Source organism: Ranitomeya imitator, chromosome 4, assembly GCF_032444005.1.
Source record: "Ranitomeya imitator isolate aRanImi1 chromosome 4, aRanImi1.pri, whole genome shotgun sequence".
Lineage (NCBI taxonomy): Eukaryota > Metazoa > Chordata > Amphibia > Anura > Dendrobatidae > Ranitomeya > Ranitomeya imitator.
The window spans coordinates 4,537,710-4,562,628 of record NC_091285.1 but is presented as its reverse complement, the minus strand read 5'-3'; the positions used below and the strand labels follow the sequence as shown (position 1 = coordinate 4,562,628).

The 24,919-nt window shown below is 56.4% G+C and overlaps 1 protein-coding gene and 2 pseudogenes across 2 annotated transcripts in view; 2 read left to right on the top strand and 1 right to left on the bottom strand.

Moving 5' to 3' along the window:
• Positions 1–24,919, bottom strand: part of ETNK1 (ethanolamine kinase 1) — a 60,107-nt gene that overhangs the window by 25,694 nt on the left and 9,494 nt on the right. The window contains exon 1 of one of the 2 annotated variants that reach the window (XM_069762806.1): positions 16,163–16,589. The exons of the other annotated variant lie outside the window; for it this stretch is intronic. Within the exon in view, the coding sequence (XP_069618907.1) occupies positions 16,163–16,309 (147 nt within the window). The 5' untranslated portion in view covers positions 16,310–16,589. Of the gene's footprint in view, positions 1–16,162; positions 16,590–24,919 lie in introns of those variants that run through there. 2 annotated transcript variants of the gene reach the window in all.
• LOC138674951 (uncharacterized) lies at positions 12,054–13,285 on the top strand (annotated as a pseudogene).
• LOC138674952 (uncharacterized) lies at positions 13,629–14,376 on the top strand (annotated as a pseudogene).

Here is a 24,919-nt window from a genome sequence, read left to right as displayed (position 1 = left end):
TCTCATCGAGGAACGAGAGATCAGTCTCACTCACACTGCGCAATTATAGAAAGTCGTGCGAGAATTCTCTGTCCTGTAAATGACTTCATACACAGTGACGAAGCGTTACTGGGCCCATCGTCCACATTATACAATTATCAGGAATGAGGCATGAGACTGTATGAGCGGTGGATACATTGTGTCTCTTTACATATCAAGCATCCGGGAGACGTCTCCAAAGCAGCGGTATTAACTTCCTGGATCCGGCCTCGATGTGATACATCTCAGACAGATCTGATGAAGGCGGCGACCAGTAAAGTGACTGATACTGGGGGGAGAACACAGGAGTCCGGTGCGACAACAGACGGCACAACGTAGAGACATCAGTGCAAAAACCTCATATGTAACACCGTATATACAGTCAGGGCTTCAGGGTAGTTCGATTCTTCTTGGAGGTGACCATATGGGATGGACATTGGTGTGAATTTATATTAAACAACTTGTTTTCAAGGATAGATTCTACATACAGAAACGAGGCACCGCCATGGGCACGGCATGTGCGCTGTCATATGCAAAATGTTTCTGGGAGAGAGAGAGATTTTGCATGGTGACAGTGTGAACGTCTCAGACCTGGTGCAATGTTGGCATTGCTATACTGAATGTTTTATTAATCTGGCAGGGCATTGAAATGGAGTTACTCCAATTCATGCAGGCCCTTAATTGCAATTCCTTCTACCTTAAACTCACTTGTAAGTGGCATAAATCGAAAATGGACATCTTGGATATACAACTGTGTGTCAAGGATGACGGATTGATGCAAACTGATTTATATTGTAAAAAGTGACAGCAGTGAACTCTGCTACACGCCTCATAAGCACACATGATCCACTCATCAAGGCCACCCCGACCGGAGAGTTCCAGAAAGCCAGACGAATTTGCTCCATTAACGAAAGGTTCGAACAACAATTCAATATCCTATTCGATTCAAAACAAGAGGATTCAGCAGCACAAGCATCAAAAATGGCTGCCGGAGAGGACAAGGGATGATCTGATAGATTCCAAGAAGGCGACACGTATCGGTCATGAGACCGGCTTCATATCCGCATCTAATTGTCACTGGAGCAGGACACGTAAAATAACGGTGACACATTGGCCAGTATTACAAGCTGATGATGTATGGGTGGCCCCTCTGCCCAGGGTCTCCAGAATAACACCACAAAGAAGCAGGAATCTCTAAGACCTTTTGGTAAGAAGCCATTATGCAGCGTGTACCATTTTCATCATCTGCTGGATCCAAACTATCAGATCAATAACTCTACAAATGTGGAGAATTACGCCACTTGTCCATGCGCAAAATTCTACATTGGACTAGTGCTGCCCGAGTCAAAAATTTGGACTTGCAAACACGTCAGGGACATCATGGCGACTAAAAAAGTATCTGACCTATCCATAGTAATAACACTAGCGAAAACATCAGGTCTACCATGATTGTGATCCTCGAGATCTTAAAGTAAGGGGTGTAGATAAGGCCCATTGTGGTACCAGTTTTCTTGTATTTTGCCCAACGAAAAAGCAAATGATTTTGATACTGAACATGATGTCTTCAATAGGCCTGAATGAGAAACGCAGCTTTGTCCATTTTTATTATGGACTTCTCAGTACTTATTGTCTCTCCGATGTTCGGCTTCTTTTTGTATTGGTTCCTTGCAGTTTGAGGTTTTTCTGTATGTTTTTCTTGCTTTTAGTGCACATGTACAGACTGATCGTGGCCTCATGCTCGAACTTTCCAGGGTGGTCCCTTCTTTTGCATGGGTGACCCCATTTTCTCAACATGTTTACGGCTGACACCTAATTTGGACTGAGACTTCTGGATGGCAGGAAAATACAAGGCAGAACCTCCACTTGAGAAAGCAATAAGGCGAAACGCGCGTCAGGGCAGTGTGGAGGGTCTATCACACACCATGGGTAAGCAGCTACTTCTTGACGATGCATTGGAATCTGAACTATTTCCATACTCTGCATATCGTACTGATTAATATTTCTCCTCCTGAATTGTACAGAACGGCCATCTTTCTCGTGGGTGATCCTATTCACGTCAGCCCTCCTTCATGTTCTTTATAAGACCTTACACACATGTTCTGTGATATTTTGATATGTTCTAATAAATATTGTGGTAATGCTACCCGGAGGTTTATGGTTTCTCCAGCAGTGGTGTATTTGTGTTTCTGTATATACAGTCAGGTCTACAAATCTTTGGCCGGTGACAAATCCTCGTGATTTCAGCTCTGCAGGACGCTATTCTGCTATTTTGGATATAACATAAAACAACTGAGATGTGACGGACGTGGAGACTTACAGGGTTAATTAAAAGGGGTTGTACAGAAAACTCATGTGAAATGTTTAGGAATTTCAGTCATTTTCCTACAAAATCTCTATTTCAGGGCTCAGAAGTAATTGGACAAATTCACTTCGGAGATAAATCTCCGGGTCCGGATGGCATACACCCACGAGTACTAAGAGAACTAAGTAATGTAATAGATAAACCATTATTTCTTATTTTTAGTGACTCTATAGCGACAGGGTCTGTTCCGCAGGACTGGCGCATAGCAAATGTGGTGCCAATATTCAAAAAGGGCTCTAAAAGTGAACCTGGAAATTATAGGCCAGTAAGTCTAACCTCTATTGTTGGTAAAATATTTGAAGGGTTTCTGAGGGATGTTATTCTGGATTATCTCAATGAGAATAACTGTTTAACTCCATATCAGCATGGGTTTATGAGAAATCGCTCCTGTCAAACCAATCTAATCAGTTTTTATGAAGAGGTAAGCTATAGGCTGGACCACGGTGAGTCATTGGACGTGGTAGATCTCGATTTTTCCAAAGCGTTTGATACCGTGCCGCACGAGAGGTTGGTACACAAAATGAGAATGCTTGGTCTGGGGGAAAATGTGTGTAAATGGGTTAGTAACTGGCTTAGTGATAGAAAGCAGAGGGTGGTTATAAATGGTATAGTCTCTAACTGGGTCGCTGTGACCAGTGGGGTACCGCAGGGGTCAGTATTGGGACCTGTTCTCTTCAACATATTCATTAATGATCTGGTAGAAGGTTTACACAGTAAAATATCGATATTTGCAGATGATACAAAACTATGTAAAGCAGTTAATACAAGAGAAGATAGTATTCTGCTACAGATGGATCTGGATAAGTTGGAAACTTGGGCTGAAAGGTGGCAGATGAGGTTTAACAATGATAAATGTAAGGTTATACACATGGGAAGAAGGAATCAATGTCACCATTACACACTGAACGGGAAACCACTGGGTAAATCTGACAGGGAGAAGGACTTGGGGATCCTAGTTAATGATAAACTTACCTGGAGCAGCCAGTGCCAGGCAGCAGCTGCCAAGGCAAACAGGATCATGGGGTGCATTAAAAGAGGTCTGGATACACATGATGAGAGCATTATACTGCCTCTGTACAAATCCCTAGTTAGACCGCACATGGAGTACTGTGTCCAGTTTTGGGCACCGATGCTCAGGAAGGATATAATGGAACTAGAGAGAGTACAAAGGAGGGCAACAAAATTAATAAAGGGGATGGGAGAACTACAATACCCAGATAGATTAGCGAAATTAGGATTATTTAGTCTAGAAAAAAGACGAATGAGGGGCGATCTAATAACCATGTATAAGTATATAAGGGGACAATACAAATATCTCGCTGAGGATCTGTTTATACCAAGGAAGATGACGGGCACAAGGGGGCATTCTTTGCGTCTGGAGGAGAGAAGGTTTTTCCACCAACATAGAAGAGGATTCTTTACTGTTAGGGCAGTCAGAATCTGGAATTGCTTGCCTGAGGAGGTGGTGATGGCGAACTCAGTCGAGGGGTTCAAGAGAGGCCTGGATGTCTTCCTGGAGCAGAACAATATTGTATCATACAATTATTAGGTTCTGTAGAAGGACGTAGATCTGGGGATTTATTATGATGGAATATAGGCTGAACTGGATGGACAAATGTCTTTTTTTCGGCCTTACTAACTATGTTACTATGTTACTTTCCCATAAATAAAATGTCCATGTTTAACCCTTTGTGTAGAATCCTTTGCAGCAATGACGGCCTGAAGTCTGGAAGCCATGGACATCATCACTGGTCCCGTCTTGTGCGAGGCTTTGTAACACTAAGAGCTTGAAGTCTGGAGGCCATGGCCGTCACCATCGCTGGTCTCCTCTGGTGTGAGGTTTTGTAACACTAGGTGCCAATATTCTGGAGGCCATAGCTGTTACCATCACTGGTCTCCTCTGGTGTGAGGCTTTGTAACACTAGGGGCCTATATTCTGGAGGCCATAACTGTTGCCATCACTGGTCTCTTCTGGTGTGAGGCTTTGCAGCAATGACAGCCTGAAGTCTGGAGACCATAGCTGTTACCATCACTGGTCTCCTCTGGTGTGAGGCTTTGTAACACTAGGGGCCTGAAGTCTGGAGGCCAAGGAGGTTACCATCACTGGTCTCCTCTGGTGCGAGGTTTTGTAACACTAGGTGCCTGAAGTCTGGAGGCCATAGCTGTTACCATCACTGGTCTCCTCTGGTGTGAGGCTTTGTAACACTAGGGGCCTGAAGTCTGGAGGCCAAGGAGGTTACCATCACTGGTCTCCTCTGGTGCGAGGTTTTGTAACACTAGGTGCCTGAAGTCTGGAGGCCATAGCTGTTACCATCACTGGTCTCCTCTGGTGTGAGGCTTTGAAGCAATGACAGCCTGAAGTCTGGAGGCCATAGCCGTTACCATCACTTGTCTCCTCTGGTGCGAGGCTTTGTAACACTAGGGGCCTGAAGTCTGGAGGCCATGGACGTCACCATCACTGGTCTCCTCTGGTGTGAGGTTTTGTAACACTAGGGGCCTATATTCTGGAGGCCATAGCTGTTACCATCACTGGTCTCCTCTGGTGTGAGGCTTTGAAGCAATGACAGCCTGAAGTCTGGAGGCCATAGCCGTTACCATCACTTGTCTCCTCTGGTGCGAGGCTTTGTAACACTAGGGGCCTGAAGTCTGGAGGCCATGGACGTCACCATCACTGGTCTCCTCTGGTGTGAGGTTTTGTAACACTAGGGGCCTATATTCTGGAGGCCATAGCTGTTACCATCACTGGTCTCTTCTGGTGTGAGGCTTTGCAGCAATGACAGCCTGAAGTCTGGAGGCCATAGCCGTTACCATCACTGGTCTCCTCTGGTGTGAGGTTTTGTAACACTAGGTGCCTATATTCTGGAGGCCATGAGCCATCACACCGCTTCCACCATGTGTTACAGAGGATGTGCCGAGGATCAGGAGCCTTCTCCAGACTTTCTTCTTCCCATCATTCTGGTGCAGGTTGACCTCAGTTTTGCTTTTCCAGAACGGAGCGGCTTCTTTAGATGTTTTCTGGCAAAGTCTAAACTGCCCTATTTTTTGTCTGATTAGTGGTTGTGGAGACCCCTCGGTATTTGCTCTAATGAAGTCATCTCTTTATGGTGGACTTCGATGCTGAGACACCGACTTTCTGTAGAGTGGTCTTCTTTTGAAGGGGGATGTTGTGAAAGGGATTTTCTTCACCATGGGATGGAGTCTGCAATCATTGACCACTGTTGCCTTCCGTGGACGTCCAGGCGTTTCGGAGTTCCCAGCTCATCTGAGAGCTCTTTTCTTGTATCAAACTGTTGATTAGGCCGCTCCTGACATTTCTGCTCTCTCTGATAGAGTTCTTCTTCTTTTCAGCCCAATGAGAGTTGGTTTCTCTTCCATTCAGAGCTATTATATGCGCATGTTGTGGGTTCACAGCAACAGCTTCCAAATGCAAATGCCGCACCCGGAATCAGCTCCAGACCTCTTACCTGCTTTATTGATGAGTGATTAATGAGAGATAAGCCTGTGATAGCCATTACAGAGCTTCTGAGATAATTGTCCACATTACAGAGCCGGGATTCCTGAACCTCTCCCCCAATTAGGATGAAAACCCCTCAGATTAAAGCTTAGAGTCGGCACTTTTCGCTCAGACTGATGACACCTAGCAGCCTTGTTCCCGGAAATTGTTTTGGAAGGAGATTTGTTAGGTGGCAGACCTGTGACATAACAACCAATCACATAGTAACAAGACACCGATCCTGTACTGGTTATGAGAGGGGCTGATATCAGGGGGTCTCGGCACGGCAGATATGGGGAGGGGAGGTTTCTACCCTTCACGTCTCTTCCACATTGATGAGCAGCACAGGCAGCATGCAACGGCTGATAGCAGTGAACAATAGCTTGTATTGAGCAGGCTGAGCTGCGGGTGTGATGCTCAGAGTAGGGATTCCTTGGTATTTTGGGAATGTCGCATGGTGGGCCGTCAGATTCCAATTCATTATAGTAAGCAAAACTCCCCTTGTGTCATAAGAATCTGATGACTGCACCGGACCCCTGGACATGAGGGTAGGGGGCTGTAATGTCAGCCAGGACACCGGGGGGCACCAGACAACACAAGCCCACTATCCCTCACCCAGACCCTGTGCCAGCGCAACATTTACCGTGGGAGCCAAACAGGCTCCGCTAGCATGTCCACCGCCCAAGGGGACTCACAGCGCCGGCAACGACCAAGGGGGCTCACAGCGCCGACGACGACCAAGGGGGCTCACAGCGCCGCCAACGACGACGACCAAGGGGGCTCACAGCGCCGGCGACGACCAAGGGGGCTCACAGCGCCGACGACGACCAAGGGGGCTCACAGCGCCGACGACGACCAAGGGGGCTCACAGCGCCGCCAACGACGACGACCAAGGGGGCTCACAGCGCCGGCGACGACCAAGGGGGCTCACAGCGCCGACGACGACCAAGGGGACTCACAGCGCCGACGACGACCAAGGGGGCTCACAGCGCCGACGACGACCAAGGGGGCTCACAGCGCCGACGACGACCAAGGGGCCTCACAGCGCCGACGACGACCAAGGGGGCTCACAGCGCCGACGACGACCAAGGGGGCTCACAGCGCCGACGACGACCAAGGGGCCTCACAGCGCCGACGACGACCAAGGGGGCTCACAGCGCCGACGACCAAGGGGGCTCACAGCGCCGACGACCAAGGGGGCTCACAGCGCCGACGACCAAGGGGGCTCACAGCGCCGACGACCAAGGGGGCTCACAGCGCCGACGACCAAGGGGGCTCACAGCGTCCCACATCTAAGGCTACTTTCACACTTCCGTCTTTTGTCCTCCGTCGCAATCCGTCGTTATGGGCAAAAAATGGATCCTGCAAATGTGCCCGGAGGAAGCGTTTTTTACCCATACACTTGTATTAGCGACGGATTGCGACAGATAGGCACACGGCGCATCCATCGTGCGACGGATCCGTCGTTTTGGTGCACGCAACGCACAAAAAGAGTTCAATGTAACATTTTTTTGTGCGACGTGTCCGCCATTATCGACCACGCATGCGCAGCCGAAAGTCCCCCCCTCCTCCCCGGACTGCAGAATGGGTAGCGGATACGTTGAAAAACTGCAACCGCTGCCCACGTCGTGCAGTTATTTCACAACGTGCGTCGGCCCGCGGCCCCATATATGCACGGCCACACCCTGAGCCAGGGCCCCCGCGGCCTCCATCCAGGACCCATATATACAGGACCACACCCTGAGCCAGGGCCCCCGCGGCCCCATATATACAGGACCACACCCTGAGCCAGGGCCCCCGCGGCCCCATATATACAGGACCACACCCTGAGCCAGGGCCCCCGCGGCCCCATATATACAGGACCACACCCTGAGCCAGGGCCCCCGCGGCCCCATATATACAGGACCACACCCTGAGCCAGGGCCCCCGCGGCCCCATATATACAGGACCACACCCTGAGCCAGGGCCCCCGCGGCCCCATATATACAGGACCACACCCTGAGCCAGGGCCCCCGCGGCCCCATATATACAGGACCACACCCTGAGCCAGGGCCCCCGCGGCCCCATATATACAGGACCACACCCTGAGCCAGGGCCCCCGCGGCCCCATATATACAGGACCACACCCTGAGCCAGGGCCCCCGCGGCCCCATATATACAGGACCACACCCTGAGCCAGGGCCCCCGCGGCCCCATATATACAGGACCACACCCTGAGCCAGGGCCCCCGCGGCCCCATATATACAGGACCACACCCTGAGCCAGGGCCCCCGCGGCCCCATATATACAGGACCACACCCTGAGCCAGGGCCCCCGCGGCCCCATATATACAGGACCACACCCTGAGCCAGGGCCCCCGCGGCCCCATATATACAGGACCACACCCTGAGCCAGGGCCCCCGCGGCCCCATATATACAGGACCACACCCTGAGCCAGGGCCCCCGCGGCCCCATATATACAGGACCACACCCTGAGCCAGGGCCCCCGCGGCCCCATATATACAGGACCACACCCTGAGCCAGGGCCCCCGCGGCCCCATATATACAGGACCACACCCTGAGCCAGGGCCCCCGCGGCCCCATATATACAGGACCACACCCTGAGCCAGGGCCCCCGCGGCCCCATATATACAGGACCACACCCTGAGCCAGGGCCCCCGCGGCCCCATATATACAGGACCACACCCTGAGCTAGGGCCCCCGCAGCCCCATATATACAGGACCACACCCTGAGCCAGGACCCCCGCGGCCCCATATATACAGGACCACACCTGAGCTAGGGCCCCCGCGGCCCCATATATACAGGACCACACCCTGAGCTAGGGCCCCCGCAGCCCCATATATACAGGACCACACCCTGAGCCAGGACCCCCGCGGCCCCATATATACAGGACCACACCTGAGCTAGGGCCCCCGCGGCCCCATATATACAGGACTACACCCTGAGCTAGGGCCCCCCGCGGCCCCATATATACAGGACCACACCCTGAGCCAGGGCCCCCGCGGCCCCATATATACAGGACCACACCCTGAGCCAAGGCCCCCGCGGCCCCATATATACAGGACCACACCCTGAGCCAGGACCCCCGCGGCCTCCATCCAGGACCCATATATACAGGACCACACCCTGAGCCAGGGCCCCCACGGCCCCATATATACAGGACCACACCCTGAGCCAGGGCCCCCGCGGCCCCATATATACAGGACCACACCCTGAGCCAGGGCCCCCGCGGCCCCATATATACAGGGCCACACCCTGAGCCAGGGCCCCCGCGGCCTCCATCCAGGACCCATATATACAGGACCACACCCTGAGCTAGGGCCCCCGCGGCCCCATATATACAGGACCACACCCTGAGCCAGGGCCCCCGCGGCCCCATATATACAGGGCCGCACACTGAGCCAGGGCCCCCGCAGCCCCATATATACAGGACCACACCCTGAGCCAGGGCCCCCACGGCCCCATATATACAGGACCACACCCTGAGCTAGGGCCCCCGCGGCCTCCATCCAGGACCCATATATACAGGACCACACCCTGAGCTAGGGCCCCCGCGGCCTCCATCCAGGACCCATATATACAGGACCACACCCTGAGCCAGGGCCCCCGCGGCCCCATATATACAGGGCCGCACACTGAGCCAGGGCCCCCGCAGCCCCATATATACAGGACCACACCCTGAGCCAGGGCCCCCGCGGCCCCATATATACAGGGCCACACCCTGAGCCAGAGCCCCCACGGCCCCATATATACAGGGCCGCACACTGAGCCAGGGCCCCCGCAGCCCCATATATACAGGACCACACCCTGAGCCAGGGCCCCCACGGCCCCATATATACAGGACCACACCCTGAGCTAGGGCCCCCGCGGCCTCCATCCAGGACCCATATATACAGGACCACACCCTGAGCTAGGGCCCCCGCGGCCCCATATATACAGGACCACACCCTGAGCCAGGGCCCCCGCGGCCCCATATATACAGGGCCGCACACTGAGCCAGGGCCCCCGCAGCCCCATATATACAGGACCACACCCTGAGCCAGGGCCCCCGCGGCCCCATATATACAGGGCCGCACACTGAGCCAGGGCCCCCGCAGCCCCATATATACAGGACCACACCCTGAGCCAGGGCCCCCGCGGCCCCATATATACAGGACCACACCCTGAGCCAGGGCCCCAGCGGCCCCATATATACAGGACCACACCCTGAGCCAGGGCCCCCGCGGCCCCATATATACAGGACCACACCCTGAGCCAGGGCCCCCGCGGCCCCATATATACAGGGCCGCACACTGAGCCAGGGCCCCCACGGCCCCATATATACAGGACCACACCCTGAGCCAGGGCCCCCGCGGCCCCATATATACAGGACCACACCCTGAGCTAGGGCCCCCGCGGCCCCATATATACAGGACCACACCCTGAGCTAGGGCCCCCGCAGCCCCATATATACAGGACCACACCCTGAGCTAGGGCCCCCGCGGCCCCATATATACAGGACCACACCCTGAGCCAGGGCCCCCGCGGCCCCATATATACAGGGCCGCACACTGAGCCAGGGCCCCCGCGGCCGCATATATACAGGACCACACCCTGAGCCAGGGCCCCCACGGCCCATATATACAGGACCACACCCTGAGCCAGGGCCCCCGCGGCCCCATATATACAGGACCACACCCTGAGCCAGGGCCCCCGCGGCCCCATATATACAGGACCACACCCTGAGCCAGGGCCCCCGCGGCCCCATATATACAGGACCACACCCTGAGCCAGGGCCCCCGCGGCCCCATATATACAGGACCACACCCTGAGCCAGGGCCCCCGCGGCCGCATATATACAGGACCACACCCTGAGCCAGGGCCCCCGCGGCCCCATATATACAGGACCACACCCTGAGCCAGGGCCCCCGCGGCCGCATATATACAGGACCACAACCTGAGCCAGGGCCCCCGCGGCCCCATATATACAGGACCGCACCCTGAGCCAGGGCCCCCGCGGCCGCATATATAGAGGACCGCACCCTGAGCCAGGGCCCCCGCGGCCCCATATATACAGGACCACACCCTGAGCCAGGGCCCCCACGGCCCCATATATACAGGACCACACCCTGAGCCAGGGCCCCCGCGGCCGCATATATACAGGACCACACCCTGAGCCAGGGCCCCCGCGGCCCCATATATACAGGACCACACACTGAGCCAGGGCCCCCGCGGCCCCATATATACAGGACCACACCCTGAGCCAGGGCCCCCGCGGCCGCATATATAGAGGACCACACCCTGAGCCGCCTGTACTCCATGTGGACAGCGGCCGGAGAGCAGAGGAGGTCGGGAGCAGCGGCACATGGCGACCTCTGACACCGCCACCAATAGTGATGGGGAACATCACATGACCTGACGGCGGCAGATACGAGGACACAGCGCCATCGCCTGAGAACACGAGCCACACTCACAATATCAGGGGCAGGAGGGCGCAGACCCCGATAATGACAGCGGAGCCCCTCAGAGCAGCAGCCGCTGATCAACGCTCCCAGAGATGGATCTGGTCATGTGACTGCGCGGCCGCCATCACCACTAGCAGAAGATGGGGGCTACCGTCCAATAGCAAAGCAGTCATAAATTACAGGGGGCGGAGTCTAAGCCAGCTCCTATAAGCCACACCTCCACAGAAATAACCCCACCCCCAGGGAGCCAACATTACAGAAGCAGAACTGACCTCATCCTAACAGCGGGGAACCACAAATACCAGACGCCCCACCGGCATCAGATCCCAGGACAACTACAGATCCAACACCCAAGTGTCAGTGGTAGACCCCCGCAAAGCACTGCCCCCGACCAGAGCCGCATCACTGGACCCCATAATCTACTGAACCCCCAGGACCCCGCACACCCTCCACGCCCCTCTCTCCCCGGGGCCTTTCTCCTCCACCCCGGGGCCTCCCTCTCCTCCTCCCCGGCCTCCCTCTCCTCCTCCCCGGCCTCCCTCTCCTCCTCCTCCCTCTCCTCCTCCTCCTCCCCGGCCTCCCTCTCCTCCTCCTCCTCCCCGGCCTCCCTCTCCTCCTCCTCCTCCCCGGCCTCCCTCTCCTCCTCCTCCTCCCCGGCCTCCCTCTCCTCCTCCTCCTCCCCGGCCTCCCTCTCCTCCTCCTCCTCCCCGGCCTCCCTCTCCTCCTCCTCCTCCCCGGCCTCCCTCTCCTCCTCCTCCTCCCCGGCCTCCCTCTCCTCCTCCTCCCCGGCCTCCCTCTCCTCCTCCTCCTCCCCGGCCTCCCTCTCCTCCCCGGCCTCCCTCTCCCCGGCCTCCCTCTCCTCCTCCTCCCCGGCCTCCCTCTCCTCCTCCCCGGCCTCCCTCTCCTCCTCCTCCCCGGCCTCCCTCTCCTCCTCCTCCCCGGCCTCCCTCTCCTCCTCCCCGGCCTCCCTCTCCTCCTCCTCCCCGGCCTCCCTCTCCTCCTCCCCGGCCTCCCTCTCCTCCTCCTCCCCGGCCTCCTCTCCTCCTCCTCCCCGGCCTCCCTCTCCCCGGCCTCCCTCTCCTCCTCCTCCCCGGCCTCCCTCTCCTCCTCCCCGGCCTCCCTCTCCTCCTCCTCCCTCTCCTCCTCCTCCCCGGCCTCCCTCTCCTCCTCCTCCTCCCCGGCCTCCCTCTCCTCCTCCTCCCCGGCCTCCCTCTCCTCCTCCTCCTCCCCGGCCTCCCTCTCCTCCTCCTCCCCGGCCTCCCTCTCCTCCTCCTCCTCCCCGGCCTCCCTCTCCTCCTCCTCCTCCCCGGCCTCCCTCTCCTCCTCCTCCCCGGCCTCCCTCTCCTCCTCCCCGGCCTCCCTCTCCTCCTCCCCGGCCTCCCTCTCCTCCTCCCCGGCCTCCCTCTCCTCCTCCTCCCCGGCCTCCTCTCCTCCTCCCCGGCCTCCCTCTCCCCGGCCTCCCTCTCCTCCTCCTCCCCGGCCTCCCTCTCCTCCTCCCCGGCCTCCCTCTCCTCCTCCTCCCCGGCCTCCCTCTCCTCCTCCTCCCCGGCCTCCCTCTCCTCCTCCTCCTCCCCGGCCTCCCTCTCCTCCTCCTCCTCCCCGGCCTCCCTCTCCTCCTCCTCCTCCCCGGCCTCCCTCTCCTCCTCCTCCCCGGCCTCCCTCTCCTCCTCCTCCCCGGCCTCCTCTCCTCCTCCTCCCCGGCCTCCCTCTCCCCGGCCTCCCTCTCCTCCTCCTCCCCGGCCTCCCTCTCCTCCTCCCCGGCCTCCCTCTCCTCCTCCCCGGCCTCCCTCTCCTCCTCCTCCCCGGCCTCCCTCTCCTCCTCCTCCCCGGCCTCCTCTCCTCCTCCTCCCCGGCCTCCCTCTCCCCGGCCTCCCTCTCCTCCTCCTCCCCGGCCTCCCTCTCCTCCTCCCCGGCCTCCCTCTCCTCCTCCTCCCCGGCCTCCCTCTCCTCCTCCCCGGCCTCCCTCTCCTCCTCCTCCTCCCCGGCCTCCCTCTCCTCCTCCTCCTCCCCGGCCTCCCTCTCCTCCTCCTCCCCGGCCTCCCTCTCCTCCTCCTCCCCGGCCTCCCTCTCCTCCTCCTCCCCGGCCTCCCTCTCCTCCTCCTCCCCGGCCTCCCTCTCCTCCTCCTCCCCGGCCTCCTCTCCTCCTCCCCGGCCTCCCTCTCCTCCTCCTCCCCGGCCTCCCTCTCCTCCTCCTCCCCGGCCTCCCTCTCCTCCTCCTCCCCGGCCTCCCTCTCCTCCTCCTCCCCGGCCTCCTTCTCCTCCTCCTCCTCCCCGGCCTCCCTCTCCTCCTCCTCCCCGGCCTCCTCTCCTCCTCCTCCCCGGCCTCCCTCTCCCCGGCCTCCCTCTCCTCCTCCTCCCCGGCCTCCCTCTCCTCCTCCCCGGCCTCCCTCTCCTCCTCCTCCCCGGCCTCCCTCTCCTCCTCCCCGGCCTCCTCTCCTCCTCCTCCCCGGCCTCCCTCTCCCCGGCCTCCCTCTCCTCCTCCTCCCCGGCCTCCCTCTCCTCCTCCCCGGCCTCCCTCTCCTCCTCCTCCCCGGCCTCCCTCTCCTCCTCCTCCCCGGCCTCCCTCTCCTCCTCCCCGGCCTCCCTCTCCTCCTCCTCCCCGGCCTCCCTCTCCTCCTCCTCCTCCTCCCCGGCCTCCCTCTCCTCCTCCTCCCCGGCCTCCCTCTCCTCCTCCTCCCCGGCCTCCTCTCCTCCTCCTCCCCGGCCTCCCTCTCCTCCTCCTCCCCGGCCTCCCTCTCCTCCTCCTCCCCGGCCTCCTCCTCCCCGGCCTCCCTCTCCTCCTCCTCCCCGGCCTCCCTCTCCTCCCCGGCCTCCCTCTCCTCCTCCTCCCCGGCCTCCCTCTCCTCCTCCTCCCCGGCCTCCCTCTCCTCCTCCCCGGCCTCCTCCTCCCCGGCCTCCCTCTCCTCCTCCTCCCCGGCCTCCCTCTCCTCCTCCTCCCCGGCCTCCCTCTCCTCCTCCTCCCCGGCCTCCCTCTCCTCCTCCTCCTCCCCGGCCTCCCTCTCCTCCTCCTCCTCCTCCCCGGCCTCCCTCTCCTCCTCCTCCCCGGCCTCCCTCTCCTCCTCCTCCCCGGCCTCCCTCTCCTCCTCCTCCTCCCCGGCCTCCTCTCCTCCTCCTCCCCGGCCTCCCTCTCCTCCTCCTCCCCGGCCTCCCTCTCCTCCTCCTCCCCGGCCTCCTCCTCCCCGGCCTCCTCTCCTCCTCCTCCCCGGCCTCCCTCTCCTCCTCCTCCCCGGCCTCCCTCTCCTCCTCCTCCCCGGCCTCCTCTCCTCCTCCTCCCCGGCCTCCTTCTCCTCCTCCCCGGCCTCCCTCTCCTCCTCCCCGGCCTCCTCTTCTCCTCCTCCCCGGCCTCCCTCTCCTCCTCCCCGGCCTCCTCTCCTCCTCCTCCCCGGCCTCCCTCTCCTCCTCCTCCCCGGCCTCCCTCTCCTCCTCCTCCCCGGCCTCCCTCTCCTCCTCCCCGGCCTCCCTCTCCTCCTCCTCCCCGGCCTCCCCCTCCCCGGCCTCCCTCTCCTCCTCCTCCCCGGCCTCCCTCTCCTCCTCCTCCCCGGCCTCCCTCTCCTCCTCCTCCCCGGCCTCCCTCTCCTCCTCCTCCTCCCCGGCCTCCCTCTCCTCCTCCTCCTCCTCCCCGGCCTCCCTCTCCTCCTCCTCCCCGGCCTCCCTCTCCTCCTCCTCCTCCCCGGCCTCCTCTCCTCCTCCTCCCCGGCCTCCCTCTCCTCCTCCTCCCCGGCCTCCCTCTCCTCCTCCTCCCCGGCCTCCTCCTCCCCGGCCTCCTCTCCTCCTCCTCCCCGGCCTCCCTCTCCTCCTCCTCCCCGGCCTCCCTCTCCTCCTCCTCCCCGGCCTCCCTCTCCTCCTCCTCCCCGGCCTCCTCTCCTCCTCCTCCCCGGCCTCCTTCTCCTCCTCCCCGGCCTCCCTCTCCTCCTCCCCGGCCTCCTCTTCTCCTCCTCCCCGGCCTCCCTCTCCTCCTCCTCCCCGGCCTCCCTCTCCTCCTCCCCGGCCTCCCTCTCCTCCTCCCCGGCCTCCTCTCCTCCTCCTCCCCGGCCTCCCTCTCCTCCTCCTCCCCGGCCTCCCTCTCCTCCTCCTCCCCGGCCTCCCTCTCCTCCTCCCCGGCCTCCCTCTCCTCCTCCTCCCCGGCCTCCTCTCCTCCTCCTCCCCGGCCTCCCTCTCCTCCTCCTCCCCGGCCTCCCTCTCCTCCTCCTCCCCGGCCTCCCTCTCCTCCTCCTCCCCGGCCTCCCTCTCCTCCTCCTCCCCGGCCTCCTCTCCTCCTCCTCCCCGGCCTCCTTCTCCTCCTCCCCGGCCTCCCTCTCCTCCTCCCCGGCCTCCTCTTCTCCTCCTCCCCGGCCTCCCTCTCCTCCTCCTCCCCGGCCTCCCTCTCCTCCTCCCCGGCCTCCCTCTCCTCCTCCCCGGCCTCCTCTCCTCCTCCTCCCCGGCCTCCCTCTCCTCCTCCTCCCCGGCCTCCCTCTCCTCCTCCTCCCCGGCCTCCCTCTCCTCCTCCCCGGCCTCCCTCTCCTCCTCCTCCCCGGCCTCCTCTCCTCCTCCTCCCCGGCCTCCCTCTTCTCCTCCTCCCCGGCCTCCCTCTCCTCCTCCTCCCCGGCCTCCCTCTCCTCCTCCCCGGCCTCCCTCTCCTCCTCCCCGGCCTCCTCTCCTCCTCCTCCCCGGCCTCCCTCTCCTCCTCCTCCCCGGCCTCCCTCTCCTCCTCCTCCCCGGCCTCCCTCTCCTCCTCCCCGGCCTCCCTCTCCTCCTCCTCCCCGGCCTCCTCTCCTCCTCCTCCCCGGCCTCCCTCTCCTCCTCCTCCCCGGCCTCCCTCTCCTCCTCCCCGGCCTCCCTCTCCTTCTCCCCGGCCTCCTCAGTACCTGTGTGGTCACCTCCTCCGGTCTCCAGTGCGGCCTCAGCTCCCGCAGCAGCCGCAGCGCCCCCTCCCGGTACGCGGCCTCCAGCACGGTGAGCTCCAGGCGCGGCACCTCCGGGGATCCTGGAGGAACATGGATGTAATTCGCCATCAGCGGGAGCCTGGAGCGGACACGGCCGCGGAGAAGAGACAGCAGCGCCCGGCCCGACGTCCCGCACAGCCCGCCCGACGTCCCGCACAGCCCGCCCGACGTCCCGCACAGCCCGCCCGACGTCCCGCACAGCCCGCCCGACGTCCCGCACAGCCCGCCCGACGTCCCGCACAGCCCGCCCGACGTCCCGCACAGCCCGCCCGTGTCCCCGAGCACCGCGAGCAGCGACCACACGGCGACAACACAGCTGAATGGAAAATTCCGACACCGCAGGCACGCCCCCCTCCTGACAGCGCAAGTGGCCTGACCCGTGACGTCACGGCCACTGTCACTCGCTACCGAAAAGGCCCGAATAGAAAGCGCCGACCAATCCGGAAACCGCTCCAACAGTCACCTGACGAGGCAGCAGCCTGTGACGTCACCACACAGCCTGGAGGAGCGGCACCGTAATCATTCTAATAGAGGCGCACAGCGAAATGTGAATCTCTGCAGATAAAACTGCACAAGCCACACGGTGATAACTCCGCCCTCAACCGGTCACTATAACCCCGCCCCCAATAGGTCACTATAACCCCTCCCCTAACAGGTCACTATAACATCGCCCCAACCGGACACTATAACCCCTCCCCTAACAGGTCACTATAACCTCGCCCTCAACAGGTCACTATAACCCCGCCCCTAACAGGTCACTATAACCTCGCCCCAACAGGTCACTATAACCCCGCCCCCAACAGGTCAGTATAACCCCGCCTCCAACCGGACACTATAACCCCTCCCCTAACAGGTCACTATAACCCCACCCCAACTGGTCACTATAACCCCACCCCTAACAGGTCACTATAACCCCGCCCCTAACAGGTCACTATAACCCCACCCCAACTGGTCACTATAACCCCACCCCTAACAGGTCACTATAACCCCGCCCCTAACAGGTCACTATAACCTCGCCCTCAACAGGTCACTATAACCCCGCCCCTAACAGGTCACTATAACCTCGCCCTCAACAGGTCACTATAACCCCGCCCCTAACAGGTCACTATAACCTCGCCCTCAACAGGTCACTATAACCCCGCCCCAACCGGACACTATAACCCCTCCCCTAACAGGTCACTATAACCTCGCCCTCAACAGGTCACTATAACCCCGCCCCAACCGGTCACTATAACCCCTCCCCTAACAGGTCACTATAACCCCACCCCAACCGGTCACTATAACCCCTCCCCTAACAGGTCACTATAACCCCGCCCCTAACAGGTCACTATAACCCCACCCCAACCGGTCACTATAACCCCTCCCCTAACAGGTCACTATAACCTCGCCCCAACCGGTCACTATAACCCCTCCCCTAACAGGTCACTATAACCCCGCCCCAACAGGTCACTATAACCCCACCCCAACCGGTCACTATAACCCCTCCCCTAACAGGTCACTATAACCCCGCCCCAACAGGACACTATAACCCCTCCCCTAACAGGTCACTATAACCCCGCCCCAACAGGTCACTATAACCCCGCCCCAACCGGTCACTATAACCTCGCCCCAACCGGTCACTATAACACCTCCCCTAACAGGTCACTATAACCCTGCCCCAACAGGTCACTATAACCCCGCCCCTAACAGGTCACTATAACCTCGCCCCCAATAGGTCACTATAACCCCTCCCCTAACAGGTCACTATAACATCGCCCCAACCGGACACTATAACCCCTCCCCTAACAGGTCACTATAACCTCGCCCTCAACAGGTCACTATAACCCCGCCCCATCAGGTCACTATAGCCCCGCCCCTAACAGGTCACTATAACCTCGCCCCAACAGGTCACTATAACCCCGCCCCCAACAGGTCAGTATAACCCCGCCTCCAACAGGTCACTATAACCCCACCCCAACCGGTCACTATAACCCCTCCCCTAACAGGTCACTATAACCCCGCCCCTAACAGGTCACTATAACCCCACCCCAACCGGTCACTATAACCCCTCCCCTAACAGGTCACTATAACATCGCCCCAACTGGTCACTATAACCCCTCCCCTAACAGGTCACTATAACCCTGCCCCAACAGGTCACTATAACCCCACCCCAACCGGTCACTATAACCCCTCCCCTAACAGGTCACTATAACCCCGCCCCAACAGGACACTATAACCCCTCCCCAACCGGTCACTATAACCCCGCCCCAACCGGTCACTATAACCCCTCCCCAACAGGACACTATAACCCCTCCCCTAACAGGTCACTATAACCCCACCCCAACCGGTCACTATAACCCCACCCCAACCGGTCACTATAACCCCTCCCCTAACAGGTCACTATAACCCCGCCCCAACAGGACACTATAACCCCTCCCCTAACAGGTCACTATAACCCCACCCCAACCGGTCACTATAACCCCGCCCCAACCGGGCACTATAACCCCTCCCCTAACAGGTCACTATAACCCCGCCCCAACAGGTCACTATAACCCCGCCCCAACCGGTTACTATAACCCCTCCCCTAACAGGTCACTATAACCCCGCCCCAACAGGTCACTATAACCCCGCCCCAACCGGTCACTATAACCCCTCCCCTAACAGGTCACTATAACCCCGCCCCAACAGGTCACTATAACCTCGCCCCAACAGGACACTATAACCCCTCCCCTAACAGGTCACTATAACCCTGCCCCAACAGGTCACTATAACCCCGCCCCAACCGGTCACTATAACCCCTCCCCTAACAGGTCACTATAACCCCGCCCCAACAGGTCACTATAACCTCGCCCCAACCGGTCACTATAACCCCACCCCAACCGGTCACTATAACCCCTCCCCTAACAGGTCACTATAACCCCGCCCCAACAGGTCACTATAACCCCGCCCCAACAGGTCACTATAACCTCGCCCCAACCGGTCACTATAACCTCGCCCCAACAGGTCACTATAACCCCTCCCCTAACAGGTCACTATAACCCTGCCCCAACAGGTCACTATAACCCCGCCCCTAACAGGTCACTATAACCTCGCCCTCAACAGGTCACTATAACCCCGCCCCAACAGGTCACTATAACCCCGCCCCTAACAGGTCACTATAACCCCGCCCCAACAGGTCACTATAACCCCACCCCCAACAGGTCACTATAACCCCGCCTCCAACAGGTCACTATAACCCCGCCCCAACAGGTCACTATAACCCCGCCCCAACAGGTCACTATAACCCCGCCCCTAACAGGTCACTATAACCCCACCCCAACAGGTCACTATAACCCCGCCCCAACCGGGCACTATAACCCCGCCCCCAACAGGTCACTATAACCCCGCCCCAACCGGGCACTATAACCCCGCCGCAACCGGGCACTATAACCCCGCCCCTAACAGGTCACTATAACCCCGCCCCAACAGGTCACTATAACCCCGCCCCCAACAGGTCACTATAACCCCGCCCCCAACAGGTCACTATAACCCCGCCCCAACAGGTCACTATAACCCTGCCCCCAACAGGTCACTATAACCCCGCCCCAACCGGGCACTATAACCCCGCCGCAACCGGGCACTATAACCCCGCCCCCAACTGATAACTATAACGCAGCCCTGAATTAGTCAATATGGATACTATATGGAGGGCTATGGGGAGTGTATTATACTATATGGAGGTTTATGGGAAGTGCATTATACTATATGGAGGACTATGGGGAGTGTATTATATCATGTGGAGGGCTATGGGGAGTGCATTATACTATATGGAGGGCTATGGGGAGTGTACTGTACTATATGGTGGGCTATGGGGAGTGCATTACACTATATGGAGGACTATGGCGAGTGAATTATACTATATAGAAGACTATAGGGAGTGTATTGTAACTATATGGTGGGCTATGTGGAGTGTATTATACTATATGGAGGACTATGGGGAGTGCATTATACTATAGGAGAGCTATGTGGAGTGTATAATACTATATGGAGGACTATGGGGAGTGCATTATACTATATGGAGAGCTATGGGGAGTGTATTATACTATATGGAGGACTATTGGGAGTGTATTATACTATATGGAGGGCTATGGGCTGTGTATTATACTATATGGAGGGCTATGGGGAGTGTATTATACTATATGGAGGGCTATGTGGAGTGTATAATACTATATGGAGGACTATTGGGAGTGTATTATACTATATGGAGGACTATGAGGAGTGCATTATACTATATTGTGGACTAATGGGAGTGTATTATACTATATGGATGACTATGGGCTGTGTATTACACTATATGGAGGGCTATGTGGAGTGTACTGTACTATGTGGAGGGCTATGGGGAGTGCATTATACTATATTGAGGACTATGGGGAGTGAATTATACTATATGGAAGACTATAGGGAGTGTATTGTACTATATGGTGGGCTATGTGGAGTGTATTATACTATATGGAGGGCTATGGGCTGTGTGTTATACTACATGGAGGGCTATGGAGAGTGTATTATCATATATAGAGGACTATGGGTAGTGCATTATACTATATGGAGGACTATGAGGAGTGCATTATACTATTTGGAGGACTATTGGGAGTGTATTATACTATATGGATGACTATGGGCTGTGTATTATACTATATGGAGGGCTATGGGCTGTGTAATATACTATATGGAGGGCTATGGAGAGTGTATTATCATATATAGAGGACTATGGGTAGTGCATTATACTATATGGAGGACTATGGGGAGTGTATTATACTATATGGAGGACTATGGGCTGTGTATTATACTATATGAAGGACTATGGGGAGTGCATTAAACTATATGGAGGACTATGGGGAGTGTATTATACTATATGGAAGACTATGATGCGTGTATTATACAGTACTATATGGAGGACTATGGGGAGTGTATTATACTATATGGATGACTATGGGGAATGTATTATACTATATGGAGGACTATGAGGAGTGTATTATACTATATTGAGGAATGGGGAGTGTATTATACTACATGGAGGGCTATGGGCTGTGTATTATACTACATGGAGGGCTATGGGGAGTGCATTATACTATATGGAGGACTATGGGGAGTGTATTATACTATAAAGAGGACTATGAGGAGTGCATTATATGATATGGAGGGCTATGGGGAGTGCCTTATATTATATGGATGACTATGAGGCGTGCATTATACTATATGGAGGACTATGGGGGATGTATTATATTATATGGAGGGCTATGGGGAGTGTATTATACTATATTGAGGATTATTGATCTATTAGTGAATGTTCTGTTCCCATCAATGCTCCTCAGCCGATGTAAACAGGTCGGGAAACAAACGCCAAATGACTTTATTACTGTCGATCACATTCGTTTAGCTGCCAGAGCTCAGCGCTTGTAAACACAACCAAAATGCTTCTGTGTGATAGTGCAATATGTGAGCATTTGGGGCACCATTTTAAACTTTTGCCTAGGGCCCCACTTTTCCTAAAACTGGCTGTCACGGTTCACACTGTGCTGCCAACAATATGTCACGGATCCCAACAACATGTCAGGGTGTTGTGAATTCTGTTGTCGAACTCCCTCTTTTTCTTCGGCTTTCCATCCTCAGACTAATGGCCAAACCGAACGAACTAATCAAACTTTGGAAACATATCTGAGATGCTTTGTTTCTGCTGATCAGGATGATTGGGTGTCCTTCTTGCCTTTGGCTGAGTTCGCCCTTAATAATCGGGCCAGCCCGACTACTTTAGTTTCTCCTTTTTTCTGTAATTCTGGTTTCCATCCTCGTTTCTCTTCAGGGCAGGTTGAGCCTTCGGACTGTCCTGGTGTGGATGCGGTGGTGGACAGGTTGCAGCAGATTTGGACATTGTCCCAGGAGAAAGCTCAACGTTTCGCTAATCGCAGACGCTGTGTTGGTCCCCGACTTCGTGTTGGGGATTTGGTTTGGTTGTCGTCTCGTCATGTTCCTATGAAGGTTTCCTCTCCTAAGTTTAAGCCTCGTTTCATTGGACCATATAAGATTTCTGAAGTTCTTAATCCTGTGTCATTTCGTTTGGACCTTCCAGCTTCTTTTGCCATCCATAATGTGTTCCATAGGTCGTTGTTGCGGAGATACGTGGCGCCTGTGGTTCCCTCCGTTGATCCTCCTGCCCCGGTGTTGGTCGAGGGGGAGTTGGAGTATGTGGTGGAGAAGATTTTGGATTCTTGTGTTTCGAGACGGAAACTCCAGTACCTGGTCAAGTGGAAGGGTTATGGTCAGGAAGATAATTCCTGGGTTTTTGCCTCTGATGTTCATGCTGCCGATCTTGTTCGTGCCTTTCATTTGGCTCATCTTCATCGGCCTGGGGGCTCTGGTGAGGGTTCGGTGACCCCTCCTCAAGGGGGGGGGGGTACTGTTGTGAATTCTGTTGTCGAACTCCCTCCTGTGGTCATGAATGGTACTTCGGCGAGTTCTGTCTATGGGCTCCCTCTGGAGGCTGTGAGTGAAGCTGCTGCTTCTGAGGTTCCTTACACAGGTGACGTGGTTTATCCTTTGGTTGGCTGCTCTATTTAACTCCTCTCAGATCGTTACTCCATGCCAGCTGTCAATGTTTTTGCATTGGTTCAGTTCGCTCCTGGATCTCTCTGGTTACCTGCCTTCTCCTGCAGAAGCTAAATTCCTGATAGTCATTATTTGTTCACTGTTTTCTTGTCCAGCTGGTTTTCATGATTTTGTCTTGCTAGCTGGAAGCTCTGGGATGCAGAGTGGCCCCTCCGCACCGTGAGTCGGTGCGGAGGTCTTTTTTGCACACTCTGCGTGGTCTTTTGTAGGTTTTTGTGCTGATCGCAAAGTTACCTTTCCTATCCTCTGTCTATTTAGTAAGTCTGGCCTCCCTTTGCTGAAACCTGTTTCATTTCTGCGTTTGTGACTTTCATCTTTACTCACAGTCAATATATGTGGGGGGCTTCCTTTACCTTTGGGGAATTTCTCTGAGGCAAGGTAGGCTTTATTTTCTATCTCTAGGGCTAGATAGTTCTTAGGCTGTGACGAGGCGCCTAGGTCTGGTCAGGAGCGCTCCACGGCTATTTCTAGTGTGTGTGATAGGATTAGGGCTTGCGGTCAGCAGAGCTCCCACATCCCAGAGCTCGTCCTGTATGAGGTTTAACTATCAGGTCATTCCGGGTGCTCCTAACCACCAGGTCATAACATCAGGGATCCCGTGGAGGATACCTGTATCGTCCCCACTACTCGCACCAATTTGTCATGAGCCGGGGGTGTTTGGTTAGCCCTGGTTCCTTCCGAAGGGGATTAATCTATATCCCACTTCCCAGATCTGGTTTGGAACTTGCAGCTCTCTGGTGCCCCGTTTACCCTCAGGTCAGATTAGGTACTGCACCTAGGGTAATTAGTCGCCAGAAAGGCTATTTACTAGCTATTGGGCACGCTGCAGCGAGGGCAATATAACTACTCCCACTTAGGCGGTAACAATAATTATCAACGCCACCTTCGCTACAAAGACTCCTAATCACACAGAACAAAGTATGCTACCACCAGCTCAGATTCCACAAGAGTTAACGGGTCCAGAGCCAACCCCAAATCAGTAGCGTAATTCACTTCAGAGGAAGCGACAGTGCGTTTATAGAGCAGGGAGACAAGCTAGTAAATTATATATTTTACTCCATAAAAAGGTAGGCAGTGTTTACAAAGCATTAAAATGATTTTATAAAGACAATTCATGTGTGCATTACAGATTAGAAATAAAATGGGACTAACCAAGAAAAGAACACTTACAGGTCGTTATTTCATGGTATCATCTTGGCTGGCCTGTGGCTTAGGCTGATATAAACATCTAGATGCATAGACATATGTAGCTGGACCCTGGACACAAGACACTGCTGGAATCCTGTCTCATTAATATATCTCACAGCCCAAAACCCAGGCACTCCCCCTGTGGTGACATCACTTAGAAGCTGAAACCTCCTCTTTACTTACAGCTATGGTAACTATTTTTATGAATAACTCGCTGTGTGAACCTTGCATAAGTAAGACACGATTTTCATGATGTTCCCTACGTCAGGCAGCACACTGCGGCGCTACAACATGCAAACATGAAAATTGAACTGCATTACTGCACTAGAAATATGAAAAAATGAGAGCATTTAGCCCATAAATAGGCCAATTCATGTGTACCTGGTAGCCACATTAGGACATCTCTCGTATACCAGGTCCTACACTTGCCTTTCCTCGCTGAGAATAAACGTCTTCATCTGAATGGGTACCTATGAAACCTCTTAGACTAAATTTCTCTCTCTCTGTGGAGGGGTAATGGACCTGCTGCGATTAAAACACTCGTTTTTCTTCTCTGCAGGTTTATAGTTGATGTGAATGTCAGATAAGTACTTTGTATCCATAACAGAGATTTATGTTTCACGTTTTTGCTTATTTGTTAGTTATTGACCTTGTGGGGGGAAGTTCACCTTTGACACTGATCCTTTGGCTGCAGAGCATTGCTCTTTGGTGTCAGCGTCTAAAGTGTTCTTTTAATTCTAAATCACTTTCCTTCCATTTGTAGCTTTATTTGGCAGTTCCCTCTGAGTTGGTGGAAGGATAGAAACTTCTGTCTTGTCTCCCATGTACAGCACACACAGACATGAGGGATTCCTGTTCTCCTGTCACTAT